This window comes from Tauraco erythrolophus, chromosome 16 (genome assembly GCF_009769465.1).
Source record: "Tauraco erythrolophus isolate bTauEry1 chromosome 16, bTauEry1.pri, whole genome shotgun sequence".
In the NCBI taxonomy this organism is placed as follows: Eukaryota; Metazoa; Chordata; class Aves; order Musophagiformes; family Musophagidae; genus Tauraco; species Tauraco erythrolophus.
The window spans coordinates 143,891-164,114 of NC_141480.1; the positions used below are offsets into that span (position 1 = coordinate 143,891).

A 20,224-nucleotide genomic window follows, 5' to 3' on the forward strand; every position below is an offset into this window, starting at 1 on the left:
TATTAGGTTTATTTTTAATTTATTACTTCACATAAGACTTAAGTCAATTTATCTTATGACACACATGAAGTAAGACTATAAGAAAACTTCTTCCAGTCTTAACCTATAGCACACCTCACATTTCTATGAATCATTATTAATTGATGAAATGGAACAGCTCTACTTTTTCTGCAAATTTAGCACATTACTCTCTGTTTAGAGAAAAAAAAAAAGAAGAAAAATACTACAAGAAATAGCCTGTGATGAACTTCAAGATGGGTATTCCACATTTGTTTAAGAGGCTCACTAAATATTCTGACAAATACTGTGCACTCATCATATACAAAGCAGTAGCAACGCCATCTGGCTGTCTCTGCTCATGGCAGGGGGTTGAAACTCGATGATCTTTGAGGTCGCTTCCAACCCAAACCATTCCATGATTTTATGTTACAGCAGCACCCCTCTCAAACATTTACCAAAGGTCTTGGGAGTCTAGGGAGGTCCCCACTGACTGGAAGCTAGCCAACGTTATTCCAATTTACAAGAAGGCCACGAGGAAAGACCCAGGGAACTACAGACTTGTGAGTCTAACCTCAGTACCTGGAAAAATTACGAAAATCACACAGGGTGCTATTGGAAGATATTTAAAGAACAATACAATCATCAAGCACAGTCAATACGGGTTCACGAAGGAAAAGTGCTGTTTAACTAATCAGATATCCTTCTACAACAAGACCATCTGCTGCTCACCAGCCTGGGCTGCGGCTCCAAGGATGTCATTGCATCTTCCGCAGCCAGGAGGAAACGCCCGCCTTTTGTAGGCAGGATCTCAACCTTAGTTAATTACATTCAGTTTCAATTCAAGCCAGCTGGGTAATAAGAATTGGATGCCACAATTCCCCCTTTTTGTTTTACCAGTTTTTTGCTTTGAGAGGAAAGTAAAGGCTTTACAGTGAGCAGAGACCCAGTCCATTCCTTCCGACTCCAGCACGCTTCCCTCCCGTGAATACCACGTCGGGGCTTGCGGCTTTACCTTCTTCACCGAAGGGCTCTCGCTCCGGCTACTCTGGCTCCAGCGAGGGAGTCGCGGTCCTCAGGGTCTCTCAGACGTATCACGTCAGGGTCACCAGTTGTTGCTCACCAGCCTGGGCTGTGGCTCCAAGGATGCCATTGCATCTTCCGCAGCCAGGAGGAAATGGCCCGCCTTTTGTAGGCAAGGTCTTGACCTTAGTTAATTACATTCAGTTTCAATTCAAGCCAGCTGGGTAATAATAATTGGATGCCACAACCACCCACCTAGTGGACAAAGAGAAAGCAGTGGATGTAGTTTTTCTGGATTTTAATAAGGCTTTAGACACTGCCCCTCACAGCATCCTTCTGGACCGTTTGTCCAACTGCGAGTTAAAAGAGCTCGCGGTGCGCTGGGTGAAGAACCGGCTGGAGGGCAGAGCTCAAGGGGTTGTAGTGAATTGCGCTACATCTGGCTGGCGACCGGTCAGCAGCAGTGTTCCTCAGGGCTCAGTCCCAGTGCCAGTGTTGTTCGACATTTTTATCAGTGATCTGGATGCAGGAGTTGAATGCACCATTAGCAACTTTGCTGATGCTATCAAATTGGCAGGTGCTGCTGACTCTCTCAAGAGACAAGAGGCCTTGCAGAGGGATGTAGATAGACTGGAGTAGTGGGCAATCACCAATGGCATGAAACGTAACAAGAACAAATGGTGGATTCTGCACCAGGGATGGAAGAACACCAGATACAAGCACAAACTGGGAGAGGAGCAGCTGGAGAGCAGCTGTGCAGGATGGGATCTGGGGGTGCTGGTTGGCAGCAGGCTCCATAGGAGCCCACATTGTGCCCTGGCAGCCAAGAGGGCAAACTGCACCCTGGGGTGCATCAAACACAGCAAAACCAGACGGTCAAGAGGGGATTATCCCGTTGTATTGAGCGTTGGCATGGCCTCACCTTGAGTACTGTGTGGAGTTCTGGACCCCACAATTTGAGAATGATGTGAAGGTACCCAAATGTGTCCAGAAAAGGGCAACAAAAAGCTGGTGATGGAGTCAGAAGGCATGTCGTTTGAGCAGCAGCTGAGGACTCCAGGTTTGTTTAATTTGCAGAGAAGGAGGCTAAGGGGCAACCTCATTGCTCTCTGCAGCTTCCTGAGGAGAGGACATGCACAGGGAGGTGCTGATCTCCCTGGGATCCAGGGACAGGCTGTGTGGGAATGGTTCAAAGTTGCATCAGAGGATGTTCAGACTTGACATTAGGAAGCATTTCTTTACCGAGAGGGTGGTGACACCCTGGAACAGGTTTCCTGCGGAGGTGGTTGATGCCCCATGCCTGTCAGTGTTTAAGAAGCATTTGGACAGTGTCATTAACAATTTGCTTTAACTTCTAGTCAGCCCTGAAGTGGTCAGCAGTTGGACTAGATAATCGTTGTAGGTCCCTTCCAAATGAAATATTCTATTCCATCACTTAACTCAGAAAACAGACCTTATAGTTTTCCTTTCTAAAACTCCAGACCCATGGACTGCGTCAAAAGAAGAGAAAAGACAACATTATCATATTAAGATCATCTCTCTCCCCTGCAAAACAAAGAAGTCATGGCAAGTTTGTTTTACATACTTTACATTCAATATTCAGTTTTCTTCCATCTTTGTACAATCAGCATAAGCATTAGAGTCCTGTCAAACTTTTATTTACAACCATTAAAAAAGGTGTGACTAATTTTAAGTCAATACCAAACACAGTATTTTGCTACACACGGATATGCAGGGCAGCTGTTCCAGATGAATGCAACAAGCATGATATTGTCCATAGTTTCCAACAGATCACACAGCAATGAAAACGATGAAAGCCTCAACATGAACAACTACGTTCTTCAGTTTCTGTTGCCACAATCTGCAACAGAAATCACTATGTGTACTGGAGCGCAAGAAGCAGAAGCTGACCTGTGCAGCACAACAAATGTTTGTTCATATACCACGTCGTATTACTACAGAAAATCATAGAATGGTTAGGGTTGGAAGGGACCTCAAAGATCATCTAGTTCCAACCCCCCTGCCAGGGGCAGGGAGGCCCTCCACGACACCAGGTTGCCCAAAGCCTCATCCAACCTGGACTGGAACACTGCCAGGGATGGGGCAGCCACAGCTTCTCTGGGCAACCTGGTCCAGTGCCTCACCACTCTCAAAGTGAATTTCTTCCTTATATCTAATCTACATCCACCCTCTTTCAGTTTAAAGCCATGGCGCCTTGTCCTATCACTACATGCCCTTGTAAAAAGTCCCTCTCCAGCTTTCCTGTAGGCCCCCTTGAAGTACTGGAAGGCTGCAATAAGATCACCCCGGAGCCTTCTCTTCTCCAGGCTGAACAGCCCCAACTCTCTCAGCCTGTCTCCATAGCAGAGATGCTCCAGCCCTCCGATCATCTTCATGGCCTCCTCTGGACTCACTCCAGCAGCTCCATGTCCTTCTTGTGCTGGGGACTCCAGAGCTGAACACAGTATTCCAGGTGGGGTCTCACGAGAGCAGAGTAGAGGGGCAGAATCACCTCCCTCAACCTGCTGGCCACTCTCCTTTTGATGCAGCCCAGGATACAGCTGGCTTTCTGGGCTGCAGGCGCACAAATAACTACAGCATATTCATGAACTGATGTCCAATATGCTTAGATTCTATGAGGAAAACAATAAGGGAATCCTGAAAGAGATGCCTAAAGCAAGGAAAGTAAGGACAGATGAGACAGACTTGAAAATGAATAAACAAAGTTCCTTTAGACATTTGAAGTGGTAAACAGAAATATTCTACCCTTACTGAAAAACCTAGAAGCCTTAAGCAAAGCAGTTGCATTATTGAGAACTTCCTGTTTTTTTTCTCATCTTAATTTGAAAATTGAGTAGTCCTGAGTCAGGAGGGAAACATCTGTATGCTAAAGCCCTGGCTACATCAGAATAAATTACCTCTCAAATGTACCAATGGCCTTACACTTCAGAGTCACATCTACCAACAATATCTTCTGCTGACCCTTCTACCTCTGCTCACAATCAGTTCAGACAAGGCATTGGTAAGAGCAGCAACAGTGCTTCGTTAATGTCAATGCTTTTGAACAGTGGTATCAATGACGGCAACTAGATATGCAACTTGTGCAGATATGCCTGTATCACCCAAAAAAAGTGACGTTGTTTAGACATTTCACACCAGGAAAAGACAGTCTATATGCTGAGCACAAAAATCAACTATTTTCTGATAAAACAGAAGCATTTGACTGAGGGTGTTCACAGAAATCTGTTCTAGTTACAAAAATGAAAGTGTTTAAGAACAGTCATTGAATCACAAAATGGTTTGGGTTGGAAGGGACCTCAAAGGTCATCCAGTTCCAACCCCCCTGCCATGGGCAGGGACACCCTCCACTACACCAGGTTGCCCAAAGCCTCATCCAACCTGGCCTTGAACACTGCCAGGGATGGGGCAGCCACAGCTTCTCTGGGCAACCTGTGCCAGTGCCTCACCACCCTCTGAGGGAAAAATTTCTTCCTTATATCCAATCTAAACCTGCTCTCTTTCACTTTAAAGCCATGGCGCCTTGTCCTATCACTACACGCCCTTGTAAAAAGTCCCCCTCCAGCTTTCCTGTAGGCCCCCTTTAAGTACTGGAAGGCTGTGATAAGATCACCCCGGAGCCTTCTCTTCTCCAGGCTGAACAGCCTGTCTGCATAGCAGAGGTGCTCCAGACCTCGGATCATTTTCATGGCCCTCCTCTGGACTCACTTCAACAGAGGCTCCAGAGCTGAACACAGTATTCCAGGTGGGGTCTCACGAGAGCAGAGTAGAGGGGCAGAATCACCTCCCTTGACCTGCTGGCCACACTGCTTTGGATGCAGCCCAGGATACGGTTGGCTTTCTGGGCTGCCAGCGCACATTGCCGGCTCATGTTGACCTTCTTATCCACGAGTACTCCCAAATCCTTCTCCTCAGGGCTGCTCTCCATCCATTCTCTGCCAGCCTGTACTTATGCTTGGGATTGCCCCGACCCACATGCAGGACCTTGCACTTGGCCTTGTCGAAATTCATTAGGTTCTTGCAGGCCCACCTCTCCAGCCTGTCAAGGTCGCTCTGGATAGCATCTCCTCCCTCCAGCGTGTCCACAGCACCACACAGCCTGGTGTCATCAGCAAACTTGCTGAGGGTGCACTCAATCCCACTGTCCATGTTGCCAACAGAGATGTTAAACAGATGTCGCCAACACTGACCCCTGAGGAACATCACTCATCACTGGTCTCTGCTTGGACATCGAGCCGTTGACTGCAACTCTTCGAGTGCAACCAGCCAGCCAGTTCCTTATCCATCAAGCAGCCCATCCACCAAATCCATGTCTCTCTAATTTGGAGACAAGAATGCCATGCAGTACAGTGTCATACAGGTAGATCATGTCAGTTGCTCTTTCCTTATCCACCAATGTTGTAACCTCATCATAGAAGGCCACCAAATTTGTCAGGCACAATTTGCCCTTAGTGAAACCATGTTGGCTGTCACCAATCACGTCCTTATTTTCCATGTGCCTTAGCACAGTCATCAGGAGGATCTGCTCCATGATCTTGCCGGGCACAGAGGTGAGACTGACTGGCCTGTAGTTCCCTGGGTCTTCTTTTTCTCACTTTTTAAAGATGGGGGCTATGTTTGCCCTTTTCCATTCAGTAGGAACCTCACCAGACTGACACAACTTCTCAAATGTGATGGATAGTGGCTTGGCAACTTCTTTGGCCAGTTCCAAGGACCACAAAGTTCAGCAGAAAGATCACATGCTGGGAAGCTTGGCAAGTACACTTGAAGACAGAATTCACAATTATCTTGACAAACTAGAGAAACTGCCTCAGATCAGAGCACAACACAATCATGGAAATAAGCACAAGGTGCTAAACAAAGGCAGAAGCTACCAGTGACGGGACAGGTATTAGTTTTATAGAAAAAAAAGTGAGCAGATCATAATGGATCACAAGGTAGTACAGATTCAGCTATCTCATGCTGTTTCAAAAAAGGATAGACACATACATAAACAGGTGTATAGTGCACAATACACCTGAAGTGATTGTGTTTCTATTCAGCCTCAGTAAGTCCTCTGCTAAAATACTTATGACCAGTTTGGGTCAGAAAAACAGGAGATAGCAGACAAAAGCAAACAAGAACAATCAAATGCAAATTTCAGAGTGGTTAAATTAGGTTGCTTTATCAAGAAAAAGAAAGATTGAAAGAGGAATTAATAACACATTCTTCTTGAAAGACCTACCAAAAAGAGAATAAATAATCCTATTTGATCTGTCCACTATAGAGTTGAGACAATATTGGGATTAAGATTCAACTAGAAATATTTGGGTAAGAGAATTTTCTTGAATGACAGATTGCAAGAATAGAATAGCAATGAAGAGACTATGCAGGGACACTGTAAAGACCTTTATATAGGGAAGATAAAAAAAAGAGGCTACAGAAACACGTGAGGAATGGCACTGGTAGAACTAATGATGGTTTGATGCAACAGCATGGAAAGACAAAGAGAGATGTGGGGGGTGTGTAATTATTGTTCAAAGGTGATCACTGATACGAATAAGAGTAAAAAGTGACAGAACACAATATGATATGGAGAATCAAATCAATGTTGGACACCTTTCCGGAACACTATACAAGCAAGTTTTTGGGGCCAATACAGAAATAATTTGTTGTATAGTCATTTCAAACAACTACTGAATCAAAATAGCTTCCTAGAACTTAAATCCCTCTTGCCTGGCAATACGATTATTACATCTGAAGCCTGAACAACGGCCTGATACCACAGTACTACGTGGTAAACTCTGCAGTAAAATTTAGATCTTAAAGTACCCAAATATAGTGTATCTGAAAAATACAAGTTTGTTTACCCTGTTTGTTTAACATAATGAGGATAAAGTTTCCCTTTCTGATTGTTTGGGGTGGGGGGAAGGGGTGCTTGTTTGTATTTTTATATTTGTTGTATTTGGGGTTTTTTTACTTTAGTTTAACAAAGGAGGAAAGAAACATTTCAAGATTAGTAAGTAACAGAATTATAGAGGGAAATCAGGAGCAACTGCAAAATAAGAACATCAAAGTTAAATTCTGTAATTATCTTTAAACCCCAGACAGTTCCAGGCAGGACCTGGTTTAATAAGCTCTTTAAAAATAAATTTAAAACCACCAAAAAACCACAAACAAAACAACAAACAAATCAAAACCAAAACCAATCAACCAATCAAGAAACCACAAAACACACTTCAGAAAAAAAAGTAGAGAAAACCATTCCTGAAAATACTGGTCTTCCAGTATCTTTTTATGTCGTCAAAAGGCTATGTATTTAGATGAGCTGGGTTAAGTAGGTAGTAAAGAAAAAATGACAAGGTGCCAAAACAAAATTCACCACAGCACTCTGTCAGTATCCCATTTCTTCCAGTATTAGAGCATTTCCAGCTTGAGTATCACTAACGACCCTAACATTGGCCACACATATGGAGGAAAATGTCAAGTAATGTGAATATCACCGATCAAAATCAGTGCTGAAAACTGCATACAAACCACAAAATGCAAGGGATGAAGCCTCAGCTTCAGAAAGGCCCTACCCCATTCTGCACCAACTTCAGTTTACAGTCATTTTAGAGCACACTGCAACTGCCAGGCTCCTGTTCCAACAAAGAGCAACGCTGAGCCCTGTACGATCAGTCCTGCCTGTCACAGAGACAGTCCACAACCTTAATTATCACAGGTATGAATGTGACAGCAATCTAGTTTGGTCAATCCATGCTACCTCATACTTGTAACAAGACACTACTCAAAACTGATGTACAACTTTGTTTACAACAGGAGGTGAAGTACAAGCAGATTTACATTGAGCCTGGAACTCACATGACTCCACTTAATACAATCCAAATGCAAAAGGCAGATTGAGGGTGGCCTCAAGACTTCTGCCCCTCCCTGTGAGATTTAGCCCCCATGCAAACTAGATCATTAGTTGAAGCGAAGTAGTTGTCCAAAATTCAACATTCAAAAAGTCTTCAAGTAGCATAGTGCTTTATTCTCCAGATACACAGCAAGTAACACATACATGCATTTATAATTATGTATGCAAAGTATCTTTAAGATGTTACTTTCAAAACAGCACTTTGAGAAAATGCTGAAGATTCTTTGTAGTCTTTATGCAGTTAACGTGTTTTAGAAATTTAGATGGGTAAAACCCCTTAGATCAGCTTAGATGAAGCTGAAATCTCACTCTAGCAGCTTGCTGTTACTGAAAACACCAGGACATTGTCTCACCACTGTCACTACACAGTCCCATTGTTTCCCCCTGAACAAGCAACCCAGCTGACTACGTGGTATGTACATTTAGGGAACATGTGGCCTAGAAACTAATCACACACAAGGAACTGTTAATTCCCTGCAATCTTCCCCCACGCTGTCTGCTTAAGGGTCCAATGAAGCACCATGCACAAGACATACGCAGGGCAATTACTGCTTTCTTTTCAATCGTAGCTACCTATTATATTGACTTAATAATAACATCACACTGACACTGAGATCTTCATCAACAAGTTTCTTCTTACACATTAAGAGCAGGAACATAAAGTACTGGACTATTCTCTCTCCCACATGCTGCACTGCTTTCTTCCACTTTAACCAGTAAGACTCACAACAACTGTCAAGCAGCTGAACATTTCCAGATATGAGCTGACTGGGACAGTTTCTGCTTATGTCAAACAAGAAAGTGACTATGCCAGGTACCTCTCCTGGATCACAAATGCAATCCAAGTCAAATCTGGGATCTAACAGTAACCTCGTAGCCCTGTGGCTGCATGGCCAACATGAGTCTATCATCAAACACTGAAATGCCACGCACATTAGACACAGTACTGCTATGCAAGCTGTATTTCAAGCCCGTTATGTAACATCCCTCACACTCTGAAATGAATCCAGTAATTGTGGTCAATTTTACAGCAGGCAGAGCTAATGTTAATCTCGATGCTTTGCTTTTTAAGAGGAACTTTATTTCAGAAAATGTTTGCATTCCTACAGAAACTTCCTGCCATCAGAGACCTCCTTGCTGCGCAGCCAGAGACACACTGCCTTTTGAAGCAGCACCTGCCCATTTTGTACACTAAGAACTCATTCACCACTCTCCAGGCCTATCCTTAAGAAGTGACACCTTTTTTCCTTAATTTATACTAAAATTAACAGTTCTGAATTTTCTCTGCTATTAGTAACTTAAATACTTGAGCTATTGGAAAGTTTGAGTTTCAAAAAATAAATTTGTTTTGGAAATATGTATGTATTTTTGTCAAATATTGTGCTTTTTGTTGCTCTTTCTTCTAAAATGCACCTTTACCTGTTGTCTGCCAGGATCCCAATCAAAGTATCATAAAAAACAATTTCAGTAAAACAATAGCAATACAATCTTTTTTGACTACTGTTTCTTTCTGCAGATATTTGGACTGTAGAGATGATGATATCTTCTGTTTTGCAAAAGAAATCACCTAGAAATTTAAGTAGGCTGTTCCTAATCCCAAGTATTCTACAACCCAATTATCAGGAAGAAAAGGATGAGGACTTCCAGTTCAGAACTCTGAAGGAAAAGCAACACCTTAAATTGCAGGTTTGATACTCAGATTATTTTAAACAATTTAAAATTGGTACCTGTATAATTGGCAAGTGGCAAATACAGCACCTGTATTTAAAAATAAGAAAGAAAGAACCTGGTAACTATTAGTCTATTAAGACAATACCAATGGTTTGCCAAATATTAGAATAAGTTTCAGGTGAGGGCTCGGGGAGGGGCTGCAAAAAAAAAGAATGGCAATAAATGGAAGGAGTTAAAAGTGAAATAAAGTTTTAACTACATGGCTTACATATGATGTGAAGGGCCCTCTTTTAATGCATCTAACCTGAACTTGAGTATCCAAAGTGTGAAATGGCACTGCAGTGAAAATGAAAAGGCTGAGATTTACAATGTCTAAGGGGAATGGTAAAAGCAGGATGAAAATTATTTGTTTTAAAATGGCAAGTATTGGAGCAGTTGGATTATTATTGCAACATAATTAATACTGTCATGATAAAGCTGGCATAAAAAGCATCAAATTCCTGGCCCCAAGCCTAACAGTGTCTTTTGTAGACCAGAAAAGAATCTGAGGAGCTTTTGAAAGTTCTTACAATCACAGTCTCTGAAAACTTGCTATTCCAATTGCTAATTCTGGTTTGCCTCACTCTTTTTACTTTGCTTTCCAAGTTTGGAATCTTCCTTGAAAAATATTAGTGATAAACTAGTAGTACATCTCTTTTTTGCTGAGTTTTCTAGATTAAATTGGGTAAAGTAAAAAATGTATTTTAGGTTCTTAGACGACAGACCACATGACTATAGCTAAAAGAAACCTAATTTCAAAGAAAAGCTTTAACCTGGAGCTTAATGTCACATTCTCAACAATCTGCAAGTAAGAAACCAAAGTTATTCTTAAGCAGAAAATTATGCTATTCCTTAGAACAACGTGTAGGAAATTGTCAGCCTCTCTCCAGAACCACCCCCCTCGATGTCATTTAGCATACTAAGCAGCTGTCCTGGTTTCCACTGGGACACAGTTAGTTTCTCTTTTTAGCAGCTAGAAGAGCTTTGTGTTTTGGTTTTAGCTATGAGAAGAATGTCGATAGCGCACTGATGTTTATAGTTGGCACTGAAACCTCAAGGACTTTTCAGCTTGCACTGGTTTTGTCAGTGCACAAGAGCACAATAGGCTGGGGGGAGCATAGCTGGAACAAAGGGTCCACAGCTCCCCTTATAATTTGAACTTCAACTTCGTACTGAGGGCTACATTAGCCAGTGAAGCATTCCGTATCATGCAGCATCATGCCCAGTATATAGACAAGGGTGACTGGAAAGAAGGGTTCTTGCACGTCTGGGGGCTCTCACTCTTGGGACTCTCGGAGTGCTATCTTGCTCTCGTTCTCTTTATGGGCCTCTCACTGATCCAGGATTGTGGTGTTTCCGTTTCAGAATCATTTACCAGGACAGTACAGGCGTTGGTCACCGCACTGTGTATCATTTGTTTGTATATATTAGTATCATTATATATATTAATATATTCTTATTATTAAATTGTTCTTATCTCAACCCACAAGTTTCCTTCCCTTTCCCCCTTTAATTCTCTTCCTCACTCCCTGGGGGTGTGGGAGGGTAAGCGAGCGGCTGTGTGGTGTTTAGTTGCCAGCCAGGCTGAATCATGACACCAACTCTAACAAATGAAACCAATGTCTGAATACAGTTATTTATGTCAAAATGAACAAGGTGGACATTAACAAAACCATGGCTTTTTGAAGGAAATTCAGAAAGATGGCAAAAGGTCTGCTAAGCATACAAAAGCTGCAAAGAAAACTTGACTATACAAGAAAACCTCCCCACCTTAGTGTTTTGCAAATGGAGCATCACCATCTAGTTTAGGTTAGATACTAAAAAGGAACTTCCAACAACGAGTATTGGCAACAAGGCAGTCACTACCAAGCAGCACTACCTCAGAAGAACATGATCAGTTAATCAGTGATACAAGACAGAAGTAGGAAGATTTTTTCCAACTACAGATAAGCTTGCAACAAGAACAGTTTCAAAATAAAACACACATAGAAACTACAGAAGAAAATAAAGCTACCACTGCTTGCAACGTTGGATGCCTTGATAAAACAGAGCGTCTAATCAAATGGAGGTAGCCAAAATTTTTAGACTCGAGACATGGGTGGCTTCACAGGGAAAGCACGAAGCATTGCGCAAGTAACTGGAGTCACAAGCACAGTGACCTCAGGACAACAACCATGCGGAGATAAAACTGAGTTTTTATATGGTTCTGTAATCAGCAGTTGAAACTGGAAGCATTAAGGCTACTTAGAGAGGACTCCAACACTATCGAGGTAAGTTACTGTATGAGCAAAAAAAGTGGGAGGTCTGTAAAAACCTCAAGTACATGGTGACAACATGGAGAAGTCAAAATATGTGCATGGAAAAACCCTAGAAGCAGGAACAATCACAAGACAGACCTCGAAGGAAAAAAAAGAACTGTCAGTATAATTAATAATCAAGGAATTCTCTGAAGCACAGAACAAGACCAGCCAAAAGAAAACAGCTACTCAGCAAACACAACTTGCCCAAGGAAAATATATATACACACACTACATGCAGAAGATTGTTTTGTTACAGTAAAAAAAAAAAAAAAAAGAAAAAAAGAATGCCTAGTACCTTAAGAAGGTAAAGCTACAAAATAGATTTCTTGAAGCAGTTGCTCAATTAAAACACCGGCCTACCTTTTTCATCCAAAATGTTCAGGAAATGGAATGCCATGAAAGCAGAGATGTAACACAGTAATAACTCAAGACAAAAACCCCAAACAGCTTTGTAATAATCACTTGCATTTCAAGTACAAGTTGCTCCACATCCACAAGTCCATGAGTTTTCACCTCCTACAAAATAATCAGTCTTCCATTTGAAACCTGACAGAAAAAAGTATGCAGCTGCTAGTATTCCAGAGGAATTCCTGCATCAGGCACTGCCCTGCAGTCACACCTAGAAGCATAAACAAACAAACAAAAGAAACCTTTCGAACTTCTAATATCTCCACGGAAAACACTGAAAACAGAGAAAACATCCCAGCACGGCTGTTGCAGAAACCTGACTTTCTGCAATCATTTGAATGACAAAATGGACTCCCAGCTGCCAACCTGTAGCTCAAAACCCTTACCAGTTCAGTACCAGTCACAGTGCTGAACTACTGTCGTTAACAAATGCATGATTCAGTCTTTCATTTTTATTTGACGGGTGACACATAAAAGTGCCTTAGAGAAAAACATACTGACAAATGGGTCAAGACAGGGATCTAAATTATGATTGCATATACTAGTACTCAACTGGCTAATTTTTACCCTATTTGAACGGCTCTTACTGAGTCTACTGCTTTCTGTAACCATAACTAAAAATTTGGCTAAATGAAGTGACTACCTATTCACCAAACAGACCACAAACCATATGGCTTCTACTTTACCAGCTTATGGCTTTTTTTTTTGGTAAAAAGCAAGCCCTGTATATACTATGTCAACACTGTCCACCCAAGAAAATAAAATGCCAAAGGAAAAACATTCTATGTTTTGACAATGATGGTAAAAAAAAAAAAAAATCTGAGGTCTTGCCAAAGGGTATTTTACTTTTCTAGTCTTTTTTCCCTAATAATTTTGATGAAATCTCTAAATCTCTTCTGCCTGTACTGGGAATGTTCAACTTCTTCAACGGTAGTTTGATGTGCAAACGGAAACACTTACAAGGAGTTTCCTGCAGATAGACTTTGCCAGTACACAGTAACTTTCCAGCTTTCACTTGTAAAAGCTGGATCTGAATACTCCTATGAATTTAACATGCAAGAACACTACAGTTTTTCATATCACATTTCATAAAACTTGTAAATCCAATTACCACTAAAGATAAAGAAGATGAGTTAACTCTAGTAAGAGTTTCCTTGAATACACATTTTAAGTAGTAAGCCCGTTTGAGCAGCAATTTTCCTAAATCAGATAACCATGGTTCACTAAGTCTGAATTGGGGAATCTGAAATCTTTGGTTCTGCTACAACAAACACCATGCAGAAGGAGGAAGAGACCAACCCTCCAAAGTCAATCCAATATTAACAAGTCAGTGAACAAGTCTCTACAGAACATCCGCTATCAGATGAGCAAAAACTTATTTTCTAGCCCTTCACTGGTGCAAATAAATAGCAGTCATGCTGCGTGTGATTTTCAGCTAAGCATCGTTTCAGAAAACTCCCACCTGGTAGCCTATCGGTGCAAAGCTCGACAGCTTTGGTTCCTTCCACAGCTGTGTCGGGACACCCACATATGACAAGTGTAAGACAGGAGAAGGCAGGGGGGACGACTAGGTGGACCTTTGAGCTTGTCCAGTACAGCTGTTCTTTCCCTGACACAAAAGTAAAATACTCAGACTGCTGAGTATTTTACTCATGCTGCATTAAAGGCAGCATTTCTCTGTCTTAGAAGCTTACCTTCCCAATCTAGAGCTTCCATATTTCTACCTAGACTTCCTCAAACATATTTTGTGCAAATCTAATAGTTTTAAAATGTATTGAAATTACTGCACACACACAGATCAGCATAGCACACGTTCAACAGCGTGACACTTCCTAAAATATCACAAACACTTCATAAATGCCATGCAGGAACAGTGAATGTTCAAAGGGGGAATTTCCATAATCCCCAGGAATAAAGCAGTTCAACTGTAACACCTGCATACATACAGCAGTTGCTACCAGGTGTCAAGAAATTATAACAAGTATCCTCAAACAGAGAAAAGGAGAGGAAAAAAAAGATAGGAACTTGGAATGTCTTGGTTAATAGAAACACGGAAGACAGTAGGGTCAGAAGGTACTCAGTGGACATGGAATCAGTGCTGTATAAGGACAGCTCTGCAAAGGGTTTAACCAAACGATGCAGGCTATTAATCCTCTCTTGTACATGGCCACATAAAATTTCATTATTGTTACTTCTCCATAGTCTGTATTTTGGAGGAACAGCCCTTCACCTCCCAGTCCCACTGCCAGCCCTGATAACACCACTGCCGAGATCAGCCCTACTACTTCCTTCCACAGCCACCATCTGCTCTGCCTCTTACTATTTAGTGAGCATAGGACACCAGAGACGGCACAAGACTCATTAGCTCGAGTCTCCACCCTATTCCTCATCTATAACTCGATAACCACTTCAGATCTACAAAGATCCTTTTGAGAATTTTGCAATTCACACCAAGTTTCCTCTACTGCAGTTACACTGCAAAAGAAGCCAAGACTTTTTTTTTTTTTCTAATAAATCATGTAAACTTATACTTACATAAGCTACAAACGCAGAGGTATTCAATCCCCCTCATATCATCCCTGGTCCTTGCATTTCAGTAGTATAAATGGTTACAGAATCCCTCATGACCCTATTAAGCAGCGAGAAAAGTAATTAGTGGAGCCACAGAAGACACTGCTCACCATAGGAATGCAAATTTTTCAGTGTGGATGTCTATCTTTCACACACAGGAAGACAAAAAGGCTATCAGAAAAAAACCTGTGGCATAACAAGCATTCACCGTACTTTGTACTTAGGCCACCAATAAAGCATCACAGAGCAAGCGGAGAAAAATTCACATCCACTACTTCTGTAGTCAGCTCTCCTTCAAAGAACTGTATTTTACTTGCAAAGCAAGCAAAAATTTATTTGAAAAAGTGTTCAAAATCCTGTTTGCTCTTGAACATCTCTTTTATAACAAGAAGCATTAAAGATACGCCTTACTGATCTTACCAACATCCATCCAGCCCAGTATTCTGCCTTCAACAGAAGCAACAGGAGACATTACTCAGGGAGTAAGACAAAGCCTAGATCGTTTCTGTGGTCCATTCCCCTCATACTCTTTCAATATGCAAATGTCTGCAAGTGTCTCGCTGACAGGAAGAATGATTCAGGAATAGGATCCCCTCTGCAGGACAGAAGGAAATGAAGAGAAGTACAGTGGCACATAAAGCAATCTGGATATCCCAGACTCATACAACCTCAGCTTGTTGTGAACTTTCCCACCACTTCCACTGAGTCCCAGCTTCAACACACTGTCTGAAAACTCCTCTTTCCATATCTGAAGCCTCTACAAACTCCCCAATTCAGTCCCAGTCCGAGAGAACAGAAATTCTGCAGCAGACACATATGCACAGCTGGCAAAAACTCCACACACCCTGTCCCAAACAGCATGAGCACATTTTCCCACATTCTTCTCTACTACCAAGATGGCTTTGAAGTAGCAAGCAAAAACTGCTTGAGAGCACATGTAGGGTTTCAGCATGCCTCATCTACTACATACAGTCTCCAGACAGAAAGCTACTATTTTTCCATGTGACCTACTTAAAAAAACTAGTTGAAATACCCTGATATTTATAGTTAACTCCAACAGCTCTGATACTTCCAAAGTAAATTAAGCTTATTCCACAATTCAGATCATTTCTAAGTATCACTTTTATTCAGTGAAATGCCTTACGAATAAGATACTTTAGATTACTACATGTTTTTGTTAAGCTGTAAAATCTACATATCAGGTACAAGTGAAAGTGTCTTTAGAATACATTCAATTACATGTGCAGGTTATTATAGGAAATAGATAAAAACTCAGACATAAAAAAAACTTGTATGAGACATAACTTACTATCCATAAAGGCAGGGGGGGAACCAACTCCTTCTCTATCATAAGAAGCATACGTGGATTATTCCAAAACAGTTCTATTCAAAACACCTTGTGTCCTAGGCCTCATAACTTCCACAGTATTTGTATAGCTTGTCTGTGCATTGAACTTGAAATCTCACAGACTTTTGTTTTCCACATAAGCAAAAGCAGTACTGTCCCGCATAGACACGTTGAGCTATATTGCCATTAACATGTAACATGTCCTTTTACATTAGGACAACACTGAGCTAAAGCGTGACAGGTCTTTTATGATTCTGTTCTAATAGATGTTTTGAGAAAAAGGGTAAGATCTGTTTCTAGTTAGAAGAAGCAAAGCTGCTTTCCAATAGCAGTAGTTTTTCTCCAGGATTTCTTATAGGTGCTCTGAAGATGGCACAACCAGGACTGACCATTTTATTTATTTTTTGTGGACTAACCATAATTAGATTATTCCATATTTTCTCAAAGTAACAACATTTAAGAGATACTCTCTATAAACAAATTTATGCACGGCAAAAAGAAAAACCTTTTCAGAGGCTTTATCCCATCAGAAAAAGTAGTAGTTTCCTAAAATTCCAATATGAGAAAAAAAAACAAGCACAAACAAACCAACAATTTCAGCTGCTTTCTGAAACGTTTAAAGTTCTATACTCTCTGTCTATTCCTAAGTTTTCTGCCTTGGAAAGGTGTAGCTATTCAACTGCAGTTTTCTATTTCTAAAAGCCTAACATCAGACTATGGGCTAGTAAGCGAAACCATCCTTACAGGATACCATGAGAAAGCACAGACTTGAGTAACCCAAAGAGCATCAAGCACAAAAGTTGATTTTTACTTTGCCAGGAGAGTCTAACAGGTATCACATGGTTGGACAGCAACGACTAACCAGGAAACAAGTGACTACCTTTTATTGGACAGAGATTTCCCCCTGCCCCCCACCAAAAAAAAAGAAAGAACAATGCTCCATCAGTCCTGCCACCAAAACAGCAATATGATCAGGTGCACACCAAAAATTCTTTACATCATACTCATATTTGTAACAGATGATTCCATAATGCAAGGGGACTGATGATACATCAAATGAAACCTGCTACAAGAGCAGTTCTCCAGACAAGGTTTTAGTTTGCCCCAACGCATTTTCCCGTTTCCGAGAGCCTCAAACACTTGTCCCATTTTCCTTTTGATGATCCCCTTTCTGCATGGGTTGGTTTTTTTTCCCCTCCTCCTCAAACAAATAAGGGAGCAGCTAAAGTGTATCACCACAGCCCTCAGCTGCGCACATAGCTTGCCAAGCCGCCTGGGCTTGCAAGGCTAAAGCCAGCATACTACTTCCTACTGATAGTCCTAGCTGCAGTTGTAAAACAAGGCCAAAGAAAGCAGCATTATTGTAGGAAGTCAAGAAAACTTCGCAAAGTTGGAACTGTGCAAAGAAGCCCCAAGAACTTATCATAACAACAAAAAATTCTTCAAAACTCTTCACAAACACAGAACCTCATTCCCGTTAACATGGGTCATTTTAACAGCCGGAGTTCTCAGAAGCATGCCATCACTTACAGCGAATACTTGCAGAACTGACACGTGCAAAGAGGAACAGCACAGATATCTTTTCAGAGCTCTTTTTAAGATCTTCACCCAAGCGACCCACTGAGCTATACGAGAAATAAACCAAACAAGCGCTAAAGAGTGTTTAAACGCGTTACACGAAGCACAAATTCCTACAGAATCTAGGACAGAATGAATTGATAATCCCCGCTCAAAATTACGCCTTCAAACAAGGAGCATCATTTAAGCTGATCAAGAATTCCCGGGGAAGGAAAAAAAATTTAAAAAGTATTTAGAAGTCACATACGGACGTATCAGCATCAGAAAACGCACACGTCCCAGACGCATTTGTTTCCCACGTCAGTTACTTCCAACCACCGCTCCTGAGGCTGCCGGTCCCTCTCCGCCCCGGCAGCTCGCAGGGCCGCTCCGCAACCGCGCTCGCCGCAGGCCGGGCCCGCCGCTCCTCGGCCCGCCGCGCGTCCCGGCAGGCCCAGCGGGGCGCGCCGGGCAGCGCGCTCCAGGGAGGCCGCAGGCCGCCAGCACAGCGCTGCCGCGACCCGCCGCGGGCAGCGGCCCCACAGCCCCAGCTCCGCTGCGCCGCAGCCCTCCCGGCAGCGGCCCGCGCCGGCGGCGGGAGGCCGCGGCCCACGCGGGCGGCCCGACCCGCAGCGTCCCCGCCCGCGGCTCCCCGCCGCCCAGCCCCTCCCGCCGCCGGGGCCTCACCGCCAGGTCCTGGGGCACCGCTCCACTCATGGCCCGCACCGTGCCGCTCCGCCAGGCCCGGGAGGGCAGCGCAGGCCCCGGATCCGGCCCCACCGCCTCGCCCTCGCCCGGCCCCGCCGCCAGCAGCAGCAGGAGCCGCTTCCCCACGGGGGAGGCCGCCGCGTCCGCCATCCCCAACGGGCAGGAGCCTCCTCCACCGCCGGCTCGAGCCCACCGGTGGCCGCCGACGCCCCGAGACACCGAGCAAGCGACTGCCCCGCGCTGGGCCTCCGAGCGCCGCCCGCCCCGCTCCCGGCATGCGCCGCGCTCGCGTCTCTTGCCCCGCCCTTCCGCCGCCCCACAACGCCCCGCCTCGCGCCGCCGAGCCGGGCGCTGTCCCGGGGCTCGGCAGCGGCGGGCCCGGCGGCCGCGAGCCCGCGGAGGGCAGCTCGGCAGTCGCGCAGCTGAGGGGCCGCCGGCAGGGCCGGGCAGCCCGTCAGCGGGCAGGAACTGCAGCGGGCGGCCTTCCCGCGGCAGGGCCTCTCCGTAACGCCGAGCTCAACACCAGAAGTAGCGTTATCGCAGGACTAATGCCAGTAGGAGCTTTCACCTAAACGTCGAGCTACACGCACACACAAACCGGTACCAGACAGCCCGAGATGCGGGATCCAAGCGCGCCTCGGGGCTCGGCCTCGCACGAGGCAGCTTTGAGGAGACGTTAGGGGCGATTAAGATACAAAATCCTTACGTTAATGGGATGCAGCTGTCATCATTAGCCAAAACATTTGAACAGCTCTCATGTAGGATAGTAAATACCCTAAACCTGCTCCTTTTCAACATACTTGGATCAACCCCAAAATACTTCCGAATCCCTAAACTGTTAAGAGAAAGGAGATGCAACTTTCCCTCTCTCTCTGCTTGTGCAGTGAAGACAGTAGCAATAACAGAAACTGGAAAACAAAACAGACGCTATACTCCATACCAGAACAAGGATGTTCTTGTGCAAACAGGTAGTTTTCTTCTTGTACGTGTAAGGTTTCCTCACCCTGAGAGAGAGTCGCGTTTGACACTGAAGTAGCAGCAAGCAAAGGCAAGTTGCTTGCGTTCACTTTCATTTATTCAAAATGTCTGTGCCAGGTTATTTTAAGTAGATGACAACATTTCATCTTTGTTAGTTTGTGGTTAGAGGGATGCAATTTACTATAGTGGGAACTGGGTAAGGTGATTCTCAATACCAGTTTGTACAATGTGCCTGTCCTCAGAAGCGTATCTCATCATTTCATCCTGTTATCTGTACTTTTATGGTATGATTTTAGTGCTAATGTGGCACGCAGATAAAATACTGAACAGATTCTAAGAGATTATTACCATCAAGAGAAGGTTCAAAAGACCTTTTTTTGGAAGCAGGGTCTGCTTTGGGTATTTTGAACAACTACATAGAACTTAAGAACAAACATTAGCAGCATCAGAACTCTGCTCTATCCTCCTCTGCTGTACAGCATCTGTGAGCTTTTACTTATTACATGGCCACAGTTTACTAACTTTTTTTTTGAAAAAAAAAAGTACAGGAGTCAATACCTACATGAAACATTACTGAAGGGTAGCAGAGCATTATGTCTTGTGTCTACGTGGTTGCCATGGTAAATCCACGATCAGTACTACATTCTTCGAAGACCAGGCTTTGTTGTCATGTCTTAAGTTTCTTTACTGAAACAGTAAGATCATCAG

At 43.3% G+C, this 20,224-nt stretch overlaps 1 protein-coding gene across 5 annotated transcripts in view; it reads right to left on the reverse strand.

The window, feature by feature from the left end:
- Positions 1–18,688, reverse strand: part of KDM3B (lysine demethylase 3B) — a 73,840-nt gene extending 55,152 nt beyond the window's left edge. For 3 of the 5 annotated variants that reach the window (XR_015222618.1, XR_015222615.1, XM_086621757.1), the window contains exon 1: positions 18,518–18,688. Coding sequence is in view for 1 of the 5 variants with exons in the window: in XM_086621757.1 (XP_086477883.1) it covers positions 18,518–18,688 (171 nt within the window). In the remaining 4 variants the exon portion in view is untranslated. The remainder of the gene's footprint in view (positions 1–18,517) is intronic. The other 2 variants (XR_015222616.1, XR_015222617.1) reach the window with 1 other exon arrangement.
- Between the last annotated feature and the right edge of the window lie 1,536 nt (positions 18,689–20,224).